Source organism: Tetrao urogallus, assembly GCF_951394365.1.
Source record: "Tetrao urogallus genome assembly, chromosome: 35".
Taxonomy (NCBI): domain Eukaryota; kingdom Metazoa; phylum Chordata; class Aves; order Galliformes; family Phasianidae; genus Tetrao; species Tetrao urogallus.
The window spans coordinates 323,597-338,979 of NC_136848.1; the positions used below are offsets into that span (position 1 = coordinate 323,597).

The 15,383-nt window shown below is 47.9% G+C and overlaps 1 protein-coding gene across 1 annotated transcript; it reads left to right on the forward strand.

Annotated features, from left to right (window-relative positions):
- Nucleotides 1-6,738: 6,738 nt before the first annotated feature.
- Nucleotides 6,739-13,031, forward strand: RACGAP1 (Rac GTPase activating protein 1; the record flags this gene model as incomplete). The annotated part of the gene is made up of 16 exons (XM_079547940.1): nt 6,739-6,823; nt 7,244-7,446; nt 7,812-7,948; nt 8,151-8,220; nt 8,429-8,482; nt 9,046-9,123; nt 9,257-9,374; nt 9,550-9,680; nt 9,878-10,042; nt 10,452-10,547; nt 10,774-10,972; nt 11,552-11,657; nt 11,814-11,946; nt 12,099-12,234; nt 12,507-12,612; nt 12,956-13,031. 16 exons carry the CDS (start codon nt 6,739-6,741, stop codon nt 13,029-13,031), a joined length of 1,893 nt encoding a protein of 630 aa, XP_079404066.1.
- Nucleotides 13,032-15,383: the final 2,352 nt, after the last annotated feature.

Below are 15,383 nucleotides of genomic sequence, written 5' to 3' on the forward strand. Positions count from 1 at the left end.
GGATGAATGCAGTTTGGATGCCAAGAGAAGGACTGATGTTGGGAGGCATCACCAGGAGCTGCGTTTTGCCCTCCTGCTGCATATGGGTTTGCTGGAACTCTCCCCCCATTCCTGTAACCCTCCAGGTGATTTCAGAGCTAAAAGCTGCTCCCTGGCGATGCACAAAATGTCTGACACCAATGAGAGGTGCTGGGTTGTGCAGTGGGGAGCAATCCTGGTGTTCATAAGGAAGGATCCACAGTGCTGGAGCTATGCAAGCACCAGTCCTGGTGCTGTGGTGCTGTGTGAGCATTGCTGCTGAACCCAGATTTATTGCTGTAGGTGAGAGGACAGGCAAATGCCATCAACTGGGGTGGGTGGGGAAAGTCCCAAGGAAGCTTGTGGCTGCGCACAGATCTACTTGGTAGCATCTTCCCCTTTCTGCATCCTCTTCAGCAGCCTGACGTGCTGCTATTCCAAGTGTTGTCTGCTTTAAGAAAATAAATTACAGAATAAAAGAGGTGAGTGACACAGATCTGGAGGTGTTTGAGCTCCAGTGTGGCTTCCCTGATGTGAGTGCCTGCTGTCCTGCTGCAGGGACAGCTTTGGATGCTGGTGAGCTTACAGGTGTCTGGGTTCCCTACTTCGGAGGTGCTCTAATAATGTGAGCTTTGTCACTCCTAACTCCATAAGAAATACCATCTAAAGTGCAACAAATAACCCTCTGATTATCTTCTGGATCCTAATGCTACTCCCCGGAGATAACAAGCTGCAATTTTCCCCCTGGGCCATACAATAATCGCCCCAATTATTCCTAAGCAGTAGTTATTAAACTCATGGCACTGCTTTCATTTACAAAGCAAAAATAATTAAGCAGGTGTCTATGCTGGCTGTTTGGCTGGGAGTGACCAGGGTTATTTCTGCTTTGTTCTGGGAAAGAAGCTATCGGAGGCAATGGAAAATCTCCATGGCTTTCCTGCTCTGTGTGGCACAATTCTGTCAAACAAAAAAAAAAAGGTACAGAGCAGCCGCCGGATGATCGACCAAATGAATGCAGTTGGTGCCTGTTAATGCTGGGGGTGGTATCCCAAAGGAAGTAACCTCTACTCAACTATAACATCAGAGCGATTTAGGGAAATAGCTCGGTTACCAGAGCTGAAACGTGATGGGCAGATGAAATCCCCCTTTAGCCTCCTGCAGAAGCTGATGTGCTGTGATGGTTTGGCTGTGTTGGTGTCGGTGTCTCCCAAACCAGCAGAGCATTGTGCTGCTACAGCTGAGGTCTGCACGTCGCTGCTGTGTTTCTGGGCACACACCTGTGCTTACTCTCCTTCCTGCATCCACACGTAGCCTGGATGAGATGCACGCGTTTACGTGGACAGGGAAGCTGCCGGTTTCTGGAGGAGAGAAAACAGAAAGGGATGACCAGGACAGAGGGAGGCAGTGCTGGTGAATTATGCATGACACAGGGAGGAGAGCTGTTATCTGCACGGACAAGGGCCTGTGCCAAGCAGCCTGGCTCTCCGCTGTACCTGTGCCTTCCTTTCGCCCGTCCTTTATCTCCGCTCCCAGCTTGTAATTTAGCCCAAATATCAGAGGAAGCTGGAAGATTAATTTTCTCTGTTTGCATGGCAAAAGAGAGGGGCCGCGCTCTCCTCCAGACTCCCAGCTGCTTAATCCATCGCTGAACCCCGTCCAGGGAAAAGGCGCACGTTTATCAGCGCTGGAGAGTAGCGGTGCGAGGAGGTTGGGACCCGGTGGCTGTGCTGAGCCTGGGGCTGCACACCAGTGGGTTGCACACTCACAGCAGGGCTTGGCGTGCTCCATGTGTATGCAATTCGGGGGCGGGGGAGGCTAGGAAAACGCAAATCCTTCCTCCCATCTTAACCTAAGGACTGAAGAAATGTGTGGGGACTGGGAGAGTCCTTCCCTGCTGTGTCACCGAGCCGTGACCTTTGTGTTCTGCCAATTCGTGGCTGTGAGTTGCTCAAATATTTAAGAGATGACAACTGGATTAATACAAAAACTCCAGATAAAGATCCCTTGAGTTTAAAGCAGGAAGCATCAGCTCAGCTCTTATTTCCCAGCCCTCTCCCTTTAGCTTACTCCCCGGCTTAAATGAAATCATAAATATCGGCCCACAAAGACCCTTTGTCATCACACGTAGCTCCTGGCGACAAGAGGTCATTCATTAAAAGCCAGATGAAGGCAATAAAAAGACTCCCATTGTTTTTTAACGAGTTCAAGATTAGGCCGTGCCTCCTCCACCGCCATCGATGCACCATTGCAGAAGGGATGGGCTGCGTGCTGCTGCAGGCACCAGATTGTTCTGATCTCATCCAAGTGCTCTTTACCCCATTGCTGGTCACTGCTGGAGGAATTGCACAGGCGGACGACCACAAGCAAGCCTGGCTGCTTTGGCTTCATGGTGCAAGCTCTGCTCCTTTGGCACGCTCCTTGCAGGCTGCACGGGCAAAGCGCCGAGCAATATTTTGCACAGCTGAGTGGTGGCAAAGCCTGCTATCACCCAACAACATGAGCGTGATGCCATCTGCCGGCCTGCGGCTCGGGCAAGCTGTGAAAAATTAGGAATCCATACCCAAAAATGTCCGGCTGCCTCCAGCTGAACCCAGGCTGCCCTCCCTGCTCAGCCTGCCGGGTGTTCTCCGAATGCCACTGAATGCCCGAATTCTGACATCAGTGCTGAATCAAGAGAAATGCACCTAAGATAATTTGTTCCGCTTTTTGTTTTCCCCTAGAGAAAGATTGCTGGCTGAAAGTTTCAAGCTCTGCTTTTTTTGGGGTGGTTTTTCTTTCTTTGGATGACTGCTCATGAAGACCAGCGCGCTCTAACTGGTTTTGGATTAAGAAGAACTTAATAAAGGCTTCCCCTAAGCACAAAGCTGCACAAATGGGTTTGCAATTCCGGAGTTAATTAGGCAGGAGCCAGGCAGAGAGATTTGTGCGAAGCTCCACCAGAAGTCGAGGCTGGTGGGGAAGGTTTGTTGCTGCAGGGCTGCTTGCTAACATGGTGCTGTGCTGGGGCAACTCCCTCTGCATCCTGCACCCGAAGGATGGAGGCACTTCTGTGCCCAAACATCCCAGGCATCTCCCAGCAAGCAAGAATCCAGTATCTGGATGAGAACGGGCGAGCAACCAAACCGAGTGAGATTGCAGGAGGAGCTCGAGGAGAATTTCAGCTGCCTGAAAATGTGGAGTGCTTCCGCCAGTAATCGCCGGAATCATCAAATTAGCATAAATTCTATTAACGGTTTCCCAGATGAGACGTTTCAAGGCTTCTCCCCCCATACTTGACACAAACAAAAGAGAGTATAATTGCTTTGCAATAAAGGCCCTCAATCCTCGTGCCTTGTCTTCTGCTTTGAAATAAAGTGAGATGGGAAGGGTGCATCTGGCCTGCCTGCTCTCACCATAGATTTGCCATGGAAGAGGAAAGGGAAATCTTACTGAGCTCCCCACAACCTGCTTGTCTGTCCTGTTGGCCACAGCAGAGCATCGTTGTTCACAAAGAGATTCCTGGAGGAGCTCCTATGGGGGATTCAGTTCCCAATGTCCTTCAGACCCTCACTGGTTTTAGAGGAAGAGTTGGAGACACGATGTCTGAAATTGCATGGAGGAAATGGAATGTGCATCAGGCTGAAAAACACACTGCCTAATGTGGCAGCTCACTACAAGTGCCATGTGGGCCATTACATAAAATGATACGCCTTTTTATTGGCAAAAGGCTTGTCATCCAAAATCTGGGAAGAAAACTCCAGATGCGATACGGTGTTAGAAAGCGACATTCCTTTATTCCTCACCATATGGACCGGATGACCTGACAACCAAATCTCTCAGAGCTCAGGTTCTACATTTTAACAGTTAGGACATACCTATGTATGCCATTGGCATACGTATTCTACTACCTAGGGTGGTCATACACCCACTTGCTTTCTCCCCATTTTTCCACCATCAGTTTCATCACTGAGCCTTTTTGGCTGACCTTGAGCTGTTTTTCCCCAATTTGGCCAATTTCTCACGCTCGTTAGGCCATGATGAGCAACTTCCAAAACAATAACGTGTGAAATCCAAGGAAAATGTCCTTACCCCTGGTGAAGTACAAAGATCAGCAGTTTATTATGACTCTAGTGCTCTGAGAGGCAGAATTAAGAGAAAACAAAGCTGTTCACACACCAAGCAAATTGGAAATGGAAAATTTTGGATTTAGCACTCATTGATTCCTTTTGCTAAACCAATATATTGCTCCTTAAACGAATGCACTGGTCCCTATTGCTAAACAAACCAGCCTGTATCAGACTGCAGGTGACTACTGAGAAGAGGGAGAATTTGCTTATGAGCAAAAGCCACTTCAGCTCTTCAGAATGACACTAAAACAACTCACCTACCTATAAATACATTCAGCCAACAGAGATGTCTTAGCTTAGAAGATTTAATTATGGGCAGGAGCTGCAGGAGGCCCAGGGCTGCAGCTGAAATCACTAAATCTCCCCAGAAATGGGGGTACAAAATGCTTTGTGGGTGTACCAGAGGCTCTCAGCAGGTCCAGCCCTAACAACCAACCCTGGATTTGTTTTCTAGACTGGGGCAAATTGGGGTTCTGGATGATTTGCTTTGTGCCACAAGATGAAATATCAAGGCTGGCATCTTCGTTTTGCTTTGCCATTGGCGCAGAGGATGAGGCATTTCTCCTCCAGGCCTCAGTTCTTCCGTAAATGTGGATAATTCTGACCACTGTTCCTCTCGATACCTCCTTGCTGTTTACTCTTCAGGGAACCTTAAAGCTTTTTGAAACCTATTATGAATTAATTATTAAGTTAAAGCAGACTATATAGCCCAAATAACACAGTCCTGACGAAGCATCTGGATCTTTGAGAGCAATCTGCTTTATGAACTTGCTTTCCCACTTAGCAATTTCAAGCATTTAGTTCCGCTTTCTAATTGCTAATATCCATTCTTCAATTACCCGCTGTTTTGTTTCAGGTTTCAAAGATTAAAGTGCACTGTTATTTTACAATGATGTGATTCCATTTCTTGTAATTGTTGGGTTTTGGTTTGCGTTTTATTTGCGTTAAAGTTCTGTAAATGGAGGAGGCACGAAATGGGGCTTTGCCTTTTGGCCCGTGGGGCGGTTGGCTCAGATGGAAGACAAAAGGCCATCATTCTTCTCAAGGGGCAAACGGCCTCCTGGAAAGCTTCAGTTCTCAGAAACAGCTCTGGGGCTCATTGAGCGTCTGATGTCACTCTGCAAAACAAATGCACCGTGGGCTCGGAGCCCTGCCATGCTTTGTGCCATTGGTGTAGCATAAAGTCACAGTCACGGGGTTTGGCCTGAGAACAGATTTTTTTTTTCCTCCAAAATACCCCTCTGCTGCCAATGGCTGCGCTCGGGGTCGCTGCAGAAGGAGCAGCCCAAGGGTTGGGGGTTCAGTCCCCGCCGCCATCCCCCGCCTGCTCTGTTGCTAAGCAGCGCAGGCTAGAAGCAGCTGCCAATAGTAACGATGGCGCCTGGTCGGCTTCATCACCCGGCAGCCCCGCAATCAGCCGCGCGGAACAGCCTTGCCCTTAACAAACATGGCGCCGGCTTGACTTCAGACTCACAACGAGAAGAACCAATCAGAAACCGGGAGGGTGGAGAGCTTCCTGGGATTGGCTGGCGGCGGGGATTCAAACCGAATCGCGGGGCGGTTGAGGCCGGCTGTTGGAGTGGGAGCTCGAGCGCCGTGAGTGAATGGGGGAAACCGGGCCGGGGTTGGGGTCCGCGGGGTTCTGGTGTCGGACTGGGGGGATCGGCAGGGTCTTGGGCTGAGGGGGGGGGTCCGCGGGGCTCCGTTTTCTGACGGAGGAGGCTCGGTGGGGCCTTAGTGCCGGGCGGAGGGAAAGTCGGGTCGCTTCCCGGTACGTGCAGCGTTACCTCAGGGCTTTCCCGCCCTTTACCTCAGGGCTTTCCGGCTCTCTGTGCCCCGGGAGGCGGCTGTGAGGCTCCGTGTGGAGCTGCGGGCACGTTGCGGTGCTGCTGGGTTATGGAAGCGCCCTTTGCACTGTAGAAGCTTCACTTTTCCGAGCTGAAAACCCCTGGCTGTGGGTCTGTAACTGGGCCTTCTGCCCCTGTTGGCTCTTCTCCCAGCCACCCTGCTCATTCATTAACCAAGGCTGTCCCGAGTGCCCTTTCTCTATTAAGGAACTGCGTTCTGTGCTGCTGAGTTCGAGACTTTCCTCTTCACTGCTCCTGTTTATGCCGTTGTTTTTGCTGTTTGAAGGAATTTTCCTGACTGCCTGCGTTTCCAAGGCCGTTTGCAGCAGGAGCTGTAACTTAAAATGCGGCTAAATTTAACACGGTATTGAAATTCCTCAGAACGCTGCTTCTATTTTTACCTCGTGAAGCTCTGAATGCTTACAGAATTCTGGTGGCCTACATAGCACCAAAGTGGGCCCGAGCCACGTCCTGCAGCCTTGCAGAAAGGAAATGGTTTGTGATTCCTTCTTTTGCCTCCTCTGTAATGCCCTGCAGGCTGTTTGAAGAGCTGTGCTGCTCTAATGCTGAGTTCTGGAAGGCTGAGTGTCTTTGCTTCTTAAGAGTTTAGATGCAGGTCTTTTCATAAAGCATAAGCCTTTTTTTGGGGCAGCTTTTACATCTTGCCAAAAGAAAAGAGAAATCTGTATGGGATTCTCTCTTCTTTGGGCTGCTAATGCATTTTTCACCTGGAGGTGTTCATTTAGTTCTGTTTTCTTGGCAGGAGGATGGATACCACGATGAGGAATCTGTGGAATTTGTGTGACCAGCTCATACGCCAGGCTGAAGTTTTAAGTGAAGGAAACGAATACCGTAAGTTTGGTGTCAGCGAGCAGCATCTGTGTGTTTATATTCTTGCTGCAAACATCATTAGCTGTTATTGAAGGATCCTTTGATGAGGCTTTGGGTAACAACACTCTTACAGGCAATCAGATTTGAGGGTTATTTCTTTTCCTATTGTTGAGAAATAGAAAGTTGCAGGATGAAAGCAAGCTGGCTTTGCCATGGTCTCACATGAGCTATCTTCTGCTTGATGCTGATACTGGGATTTGGTCTGAAAAGGGTGTGAGATCTTGGGAACATCTGGAGTATAGCAGGGTTTGCTGCAAGGCCAGCCTCTCCACGCTTCAGTTAATAGAGATTTTATTTAATTAACAGAAACCTGCTCTCAGTGATAGGAGAGCTGCTGCATCTCCTCTCTTAGTCTGAGTGATGTATGTGCCTTTTCTCCAGAATTCATTCAGTTGGCAAAGAACTTTGAAGACTTTCGAAGAAAGTGGCAGAAAACTGAGCAGGAGCTTGGTAGGTACAAAGACCTTGTGATGAAAAGTGAAGCTGAGCGTAGTGCTTTGGATGTGAAGCTGAAACACGCTCGCAATCAAGTGGATGTAGAGATCAAACGCAGGCAAAAAGCTGAAGCAGACTGTGAGAAGCTGGTGAGTGTTTCTTTTGTTACTGGTTAGCTCCAGTTAATGTGGAGAGAAGGTGGTTAAGCTGCAATTATCCATGGGAAATAAGGACTGGAGGGGGAAAAAAAAAACAAACAAAATGAGGGGGAATAAAAAATTGCTGAGAAGGAGGTTTGTTTCCTTGTGATGGCTTTCTGCTTTGGCCTGGAAGGCAAAGGGCTGCTGTTTGGAGTTGAGCTGCTATTGCCTGGCAGAGTCTGGGCTTTGCAGGCATCAACAGCCTAAGTGCTGGACTTGCTCTTAGCAACTTCTGAGAGCCTATCTGTGGTGTCTCAAATAGCTGAGATTGGTTCATGTAGTTAAATGGCTTCTGATATTCTCTCTCTTTTCAGGAGAGGCAAATACAACTGATTCGAGAGCTGCTCATGTGTGATGCATCTGGGAGCATTCAGCTAAGTGAAGAACAGAAGTCTGCCCTTGCCTTTCTTAACAGACCACAGGTTTCTGTCGGAGGTTCAGGCAACAAGAGGTAGGCAAAATGGTTTTGTCTGAACGGCGTGACAGGTATTGGTCTAGCTGTGTGTGTCTTTAATACATGCTGCATCCATATCAACAGTTTCACTTTTATTCCAGTTTGAAATTGAGCTCTTTTGTGTAAGGCTGCTTTGGGAGCAACCACAGCTGCCTGCAAGCTGAACTGATGCATGCTTCTTCTAATTCTTGGTTTTTAGACTGTCTACAATAGATGAATCTGGCTCAATTCTGTCAGACATCAGCTTTGACAAGACTGATGATTCACTGGTAATGTAATTCCAAGTTCTAAACTATGAAATCTTAAACCTGTGGGGTGATCTCCAGAGACCTCTTGTGTTTAGATTACTACGGTATTAAACTGGTAGAGCTGATCTGCATTTCTCTGGTGTGCTATTGGGTAAAACTTAATGAAAGTGGGGACCAGAGGAGGCGCGGTGTTTACACCGAGCTGACCAGTGCTGACTGTTTTCCACAGGACTGGGATTCCTCTGCGGTGAAAGCTGTCAGACTGAAGAGGAGAGAGAAGAGGGTATGTTCAATTTTTTCCCTTCAGGCAGGTCCCATTGTTAGCATTAACTGGCACCACCTGTCATCTCACAGCCACCTGTGACGGGTAGCTGCTAGTCACAAATCCTGATGGGTGTGATTCTAATATAACTCAGACTTACTGTGTAGAATTGGTGTGAAAGTTATTTCTGATGCTGTTTTTCCACAGGGCACAATGAGTGGAGTTTCAGCTATCTTGTTATGAACTTGAGTTTGTAAGAGAGTATTTAGGAATTATGAGCAGCTAACAGTGCAGGGAAGCTTCCTGTTGGAAGTTAATCTTTCCGTTCTACACAGGAGAAAATTTCCACTCTAGATTGATAATGGTGGAGTATAGAGCTGGCCAGGGGAACTATTTGAAGGAGCTGTATGTTGAGGCCTCCTGATACTCTTCTACTTTCTGATGGGCAGCTGATACCATGGAGAACTTAATGCTGCTGCAGTGTGTGCAGTCGGCTGTTCTGCTTCTCTAGTTGTGCTGAACTTCTATATCACTAAGTTAATAGTGTTACCTGCCTTTTAGACTAAATTACTGTGTCTTTTCAGCGCTCTTCCAGGCAGTTTGCTGAAGGCCCACCAGCTCCTGAGAAGAAAATCCGATCGATTGGCTCCACAGCAGACCAGGTATGGTGGTCCCAGCTGGCTTCGTGTGTGCTTATAGCAGTTGGCCACAGTGCATACCTGTTTCCAAGGCCAGCAGACTTAAATCCTTGTCCCGTCAGCACTGCTGTCACTAACAACATCCTTCTTGCTACAGGGAAATGAATCCATAGTGGCAAAGACGACTCTCATGGTTCCTGGTGATGGTGGTCCTATCGAAGCCATCTCTACCATCCAGACTGTGCCTTACGGCCTGAGAAGCCAGAGGAAGAGTGGTAGGTGTCAGCCTGTTGTCCTAAATCACTGCTTAGCTGGAGGATGTCCTGTCATTGCAGTTTCCTACACTCCACAACTTAAGCTGCTGCCTCTGATTTGTAGCATGTTTTCTCTAGCAAGGGATGCACAAGGGAACAGTTCCCATCTAGTCGACACTCCTCTTCTGTTTTCTAGGTCCTTTGCAGCCTTGGAGCAGTGAAACAAGCTTAGGCTCTAAGCAGGTGGAATTCAAACCAGAGAGTAATGGTTCTGGCACCCCACAGAGCAGCGGGGGAGTGAGGCTGCATGACTTTGTCTCAAAGACGGTAGGTTTGCAGGCAGGAACTTGGAAAGTATCTACTTTCATTAAATGTGTCTAATAGCAAGCTAATTGATAAGAAACAACCAGCCATTGCATCCCAAGTCAGTATTCACCGTGCCTGTTATCTGCCTGGTTATCCAGTTTAAGCTGAGTTACTACAAGGCACTAATTTCTTCCTGTCTGTATGCTCTGAATCATTAGGTTATCAAGCCAGAGTCATGTGTTCCTTGTGGAAAAAGAGTGAAATTTGGAAAAATCTCTCTGAAGTGCAGAGACTGCCATGTGGTCAGTCATCCAGAGTGTCGGGATCGCTGTCCTCTTCCCTGCATCCCCACCTTGACAGGACCTCCTGTCAAAATTGGGGAGGTAAGTCTGGGGCAATGCATGGCTGCTGACCCAAACGGGTAAATGCTTGGCTGGAGCTGGGATGTGCTTAAGCTCCAACAAGTCTGCCTTGCTGCAGAAGAGCTCCCATTGCTCAGAGCTGCATCATAAAAAAAACAAACCAACTTGCTGAAGTTCTGTTCAGTAACCAGGGCTGGTTGGTGGGGATGTCTTGTTGCAGTGGTGTTATGTTGTGTGTGTGTGTGTGTAGCAGCTCAGCGTGGGCGATCTTGCAGCAGTGTGCTGATGGGTGTAGTGCTGCTCAGGGCTGGTGAACAAGAAACAAGGCTTGTTCTTGAGCCTAAATCTTGCTGTGAATTCCTTGGGAAAATATTTTCTGTGTCATGAAGACTTGAGTACTTTTTTCTGTTGCTGCTCTTCTGTCCTTTAGGGTACGTTAATGGACTTTGTCCCTTCTGCTCCTCCAATGATCCCTTCCATCATAGTGCACTGTGTTAACGAGATCGAGCAGAGAGGCCTCCATGAGGTAAAAATGAGGGGTGAGAGAGTGCTGGTGAAATGGGTTTGGGATGCTGGGGAAGCAGACAGTCACCCCAAATGTCTCTTGTTAATGGTGTGTGCAGCACTGCTCAGTGGGAGACTGAGCAGCCGTGGCTGTGCTGAGTGCTCAGGTGTGGGGAAGAAGTGGGAACAGAAGAAGGCAGGCTTTGTGCACTGATATTCTGCCTCTATGCAATGCTTTCTGCTGACAGAAGGGCCTTTACCGGATATCTGGCTGTGACAAGACAGTGAGAGAACTGAAAGAGAAGTTTCTCAGATCAAAAAATATCCCCTTGCTCAGTCATGTGGATGATATCCACGCCATCTGCGGCCTCCTGAAAGACTTTCTGCGCAACCTGAAAGAACCCCTTCTCACTTTTAGATTAAACAAGACTTTTATGGAAGCTGCAGGTAAGGAGACAGAAAGTGACACCCACATTTTTCAAAGGCTTAATGACAGGTTTATCTCACACGTGAGCTGGCAGACCTTGCTGCTCCTACTGCAGCTCTGCTGCGGATACTCAGGCTGCTGGGGAGAAATTCCAAAATAGCACAGCAAAAGAGGAAAGAAATTCAAGTTCTTTCCAAAACAGGAGGGGACCTTTTAACTAGGAGGGAGAGCAACTTTTTACGGTCAGATAGCGGTAAGACAAGAGGGGGGTGGTTTTAAACTAAGAAGGGAGGTTTAGGTGAGATGTGAGGAGAGAATTCTTAATTCAGAAGGTGCTGCCTGGAGAAGTGTGAGTGCTGCATCCCTGGAGGTGCTCAGCGCCAGGCTGGGTGGGGCTGATTTAGGGGGTGGCAATCTAAGGCATTCTATGATGATTCTGTTACATTCTAGTGCTTGACCAGGATATAGAACTACTGGAATGCTTAGGGTTCCTGGTTTTTCTCAGGCTAGCTCTTACTGTGAGGGGAATACTACAGCTGTGTCTCTAGAACTGCTTTCTGAGATGTAAACTTTTGTTCTTTAATTTTTTTTCCCCTCAGAAATCTCAGATGAGGACAACAGTGTGGCTGCTATGTACCAAGCAGTTGGGGAGCTTCCTCGGGCCAATAGGGACACCCTGGCTTTTCTCATGGTTCATCTGCAGAGGTATGTTCAGAAGGAGTGATAGTTCAGGAAGGAGCTTATTGCCACTGGTGTGTTCTCTGATAGTCTCCTGTTGCTGCCTGTGAGTGAAAAGTCTTGGGCCAGGAGCATTAAGTAAGAGATAAAGGGAGAAACTCCTTTTCTTTGTTTTAAAAACAGAGTGGCTCAGAGCCCTGACACCAAAATGGACATCACCAACCTGGCCAAAGTCTTTGGCCCCACGATAGTTGCTCATGCAGTGCCTGATCCTGACCCGATGACGCTCCTGCAGGACACAAAGCGGCAGCCCAAGGTAGGTGAGCAGGAAGAGCTGCTGTGGGTAAATGGACTGCATTAAAGAATCCTGCCTTGGGAGCTGAGGCGATGCCTGCCCAGTGTCTGCATGTCAGGGCTGCGTGCAGTTCCTGATGTTGGATGCTCACGGTGTTTCTGGTGTTTCTGTAGGTAATGGAGCGGCTTCTGCTGCTGCCTATGGAATACTGGAGCCAGCTGATGATGGTGGAGCAAGAAAACGTGGACCCAGCACATGTAATTGAGAACACCAATGCCTACTCCACTCCACAGACACCAGATGTTAAAGGTAATAGCTGGATGCTGCTCTACTGGCTGTGCGGCTTCTGTATGGAAAACAATGATCCTCAATCAAAGCTGCTTGTGAGAGTGTTGGAATTAGCCATTCCTGCATGCTGCAGGGAGGGAGAGGGAAAGAATGCATGCCAGAAAATACTAGACAAATCTGGTATCTCTGACAGACGCTGGGAAATGTCAGATGTTGCTTGCATAGCAATGAAAACTCAGCTGTCCTCATGCTGCTCACTTCACTGCCTCTTTTTTTTTTTTTTTTTATTATAGAGTGCATATTTGAACCCCTCACTACTCCAGAGAGGCAGATGTACAGGAGGCTGTCCTCCAGCTCCCTGTGCCAAAAGGTCCTCTCCACCTTCAGCATGACCCCCAGGTAAGTTCCTCTGGGTGCCATATGGAAATGTTTTGATGGCTGCAGGTGGTTTGGGTGTTCAAGAGGAAGTAAAATAGACTTTTGGACACAATTCTGGGAGCAGCTTGGATTTACTACTGGATCTATTTGCCTTAATCAGTGGTGTAGTAACAGTGCAAGCTGCATAATGGTTAATGAGCATTGTCTTATGGAAGGGTGAAGGTGTGGAAGTGGGCTTTTTGGTTGTTCTTTTTTTTTCCCTGGGAGGTGGGTAGAACTTGAGTGAAGTTTCCTGGGAAAGGGAGGCTGTTGGATGTCTGTATCCGAAACTCAAACCTCACCTTCTCAACTTCTCTTGAACCAGATCTGTGAACAAAAGCAAGTCAGCAACCCAGCTGAGGCGTCAAGGCAGATTCTTTGCCTCTCCCGTGCTGAAATGAAATGGACCTGGGAGTAGATGTCCTCCTAGGATTTGCACACCAATATACACGAGTGCAGCAGCTCCTCTCCTCGGCAGCTTGTGAAATAATCTCATTTTCCTTTTCTCTTTCAGCCTAAGTAAGACTTTCAATGGGATTGTTATTAATATATTGCACAGTGCTGGATTTTTACTACCTGCTTTTAGCATTGGTGAAGAAAATAAATACAAGTCCTATTCCAAGTATTAATATAGATTATTGAACTCCCCGCTGCTTCTCAGCAGCACGTTGTTCTCTGCCTGATGCCTGAAGCATTGTGGTGGTGCAGCCTCTCATCCTCAGGGTGGCAGTGCTGCATTTGTCTTGGATTCACCAGGGGAGACTTTTGCAGAGGACTTTCTCTAGATAACGTTAAAGGATGATTTTAAAACACCCTTGATTTTAGGAGTACCTGTTTCTCCAAACAGAGAGCAATGAACTTGCACAGTACTGCGCAGGAAGCAACTTAGGGTGAATGTACAGAAGTTAATGAAATGTGATTTTACAGAGCTCTGGAAAACTATCTTAACCCACACAGCAGCGGAGTAAATTGCAATATTCCTTGTGAGCTGTGATTCTGTACTCTGTTGAACACTTCAGCTGTACTGTGGCATTTTAGCTATTGCCTGGGCAGTGTTACAGAAGGTTCTTGTGCTGCGTTGCTCTGGCAATGCTGAGGTGCAGCTTAAACCAGAATAAAGCATCCTGCTCTGCTCGCCTTGACTCTGCTGCCTTCCCTTCTCAAAGTAGGTCTGGGGTCTGAATAAACGCTGAAGAAAACCCTGTGCTCAGAGCAGCAGGATTGGGACTCACCCTGGATTCCTCCCAGGAGGTGACTTTGTTAGCATTACAGCTTTTAGAAAGCAACAGGGCTGAGGTGACAGAAGAGGAATACATCCTGCAGTCCTGTATCCTGCCATGAGTGACACTGCTGTTATCATTAAAAGGGGCCACAGACTCTGAGCCCTTGGTGCTGGGCTGATCAGGCTGGTTTGTGGCTGGGGCTGTTCAGACCTGCCTGAAACTTTGCTCTAGTTTGTTTAGCTTGTTTGTCTCAAACCACAACTGCTTAGCAGCTGGGTGGCTGTTACCTAATGCATTTCAGCAGCTGAATTTGTGTGGTTTTATTTAACTGTGGGGTATGGTGACTGTGCCTGTGATAAATGTGGTGTGTTCCCTGAAGGAGCAGGTACTGTGGTCTGTGGGCAGTGTGCAGAGGATGGCCCAGGGCTGCTTGCAGCTTGCTGATGATTTGTTACCACTCATTAAATAACAGCTTGGGCAAGTGACAAAAATTGGTCTTAGTGGTCAAAACAAACAGAAAAGGAAAAACGTGATGTATAGTGAACGTAATGTGGGATTGCAGCTGTGTGCAGAAGGAATCGAGTATGGAAGGCATTAAAAGTACGTAAATAGAGCCCCAGTTAAACCCTAAAATGAGAAGGGAGAAATCATGAACCTTGGCATCGTGTTCCTCTTGGCACAAAGGAGCCAAAAACCATCATCAGCTTCTTATTTTCTCCCTCAAAAGACCTCAGGATGCTGATGAGTCACTGTAGCAATGCAAAGGAAGGGAGGAGAATTCATCAGAGGAAAGGGGCAGATTGTTTTTCCTGTTCTTTGCAGCCCTTAATAGAAAAGGAGAAGTTTGGATACTGTTATCACTGCTGTAACCAGACTGGTGGTAAGTGATGATCTTGACGAGGCTGTTGAGGCACCAGGTGGACACTCAGTAAGTTCTAATTCCTGAATCATCATGTGAGCACGTTCTTTCCAAGCACTTCCATAGAATCATTTCTCTCTCACAAGGCGTTTCTCCGTCTCTTGCTGCATTCAGGACTGCATCACTTCTCAGCCTGGATAAACCTGAGCCGCAGCTCATCCTCCACCTCTTGTGTGGCCAACTCCACACCGCTGCTCCCACAGCCCCACTGTGTGGCTCTGGGGGTTGGGTGATGGATTCGTTTATTGCTTTTGGCTCCCTGGGCTGGGGGCTGAGCTGTGGGCAGCAGTGATGCCATGGAGGAGAAAATGGGAGCTGGAATCCCTCAGGGACTCTGCTTCTTGGCTCTTTTGCTAATATTAGGGCTGGTTTGAGGATGGCAATGACTCTGTGAAGTGGCTATTAATATCATACAAAGCTTGGATGGAAGTCAAAAATAACAGCAAACGAGAAAGCTACGAGCCACAGAACCAAACAGGAAGTCCAAGCAAGGCTCAGTGCTGCGAGAGATAAACAGTGGGAAGGAAAAGCAAAAGAGCTGCAGTGAGATGCAGAGATGAAAAACGCACAGAGCTTTGGAGAGCGCTTGGAAACGGTCCTTGGCTGGCAAT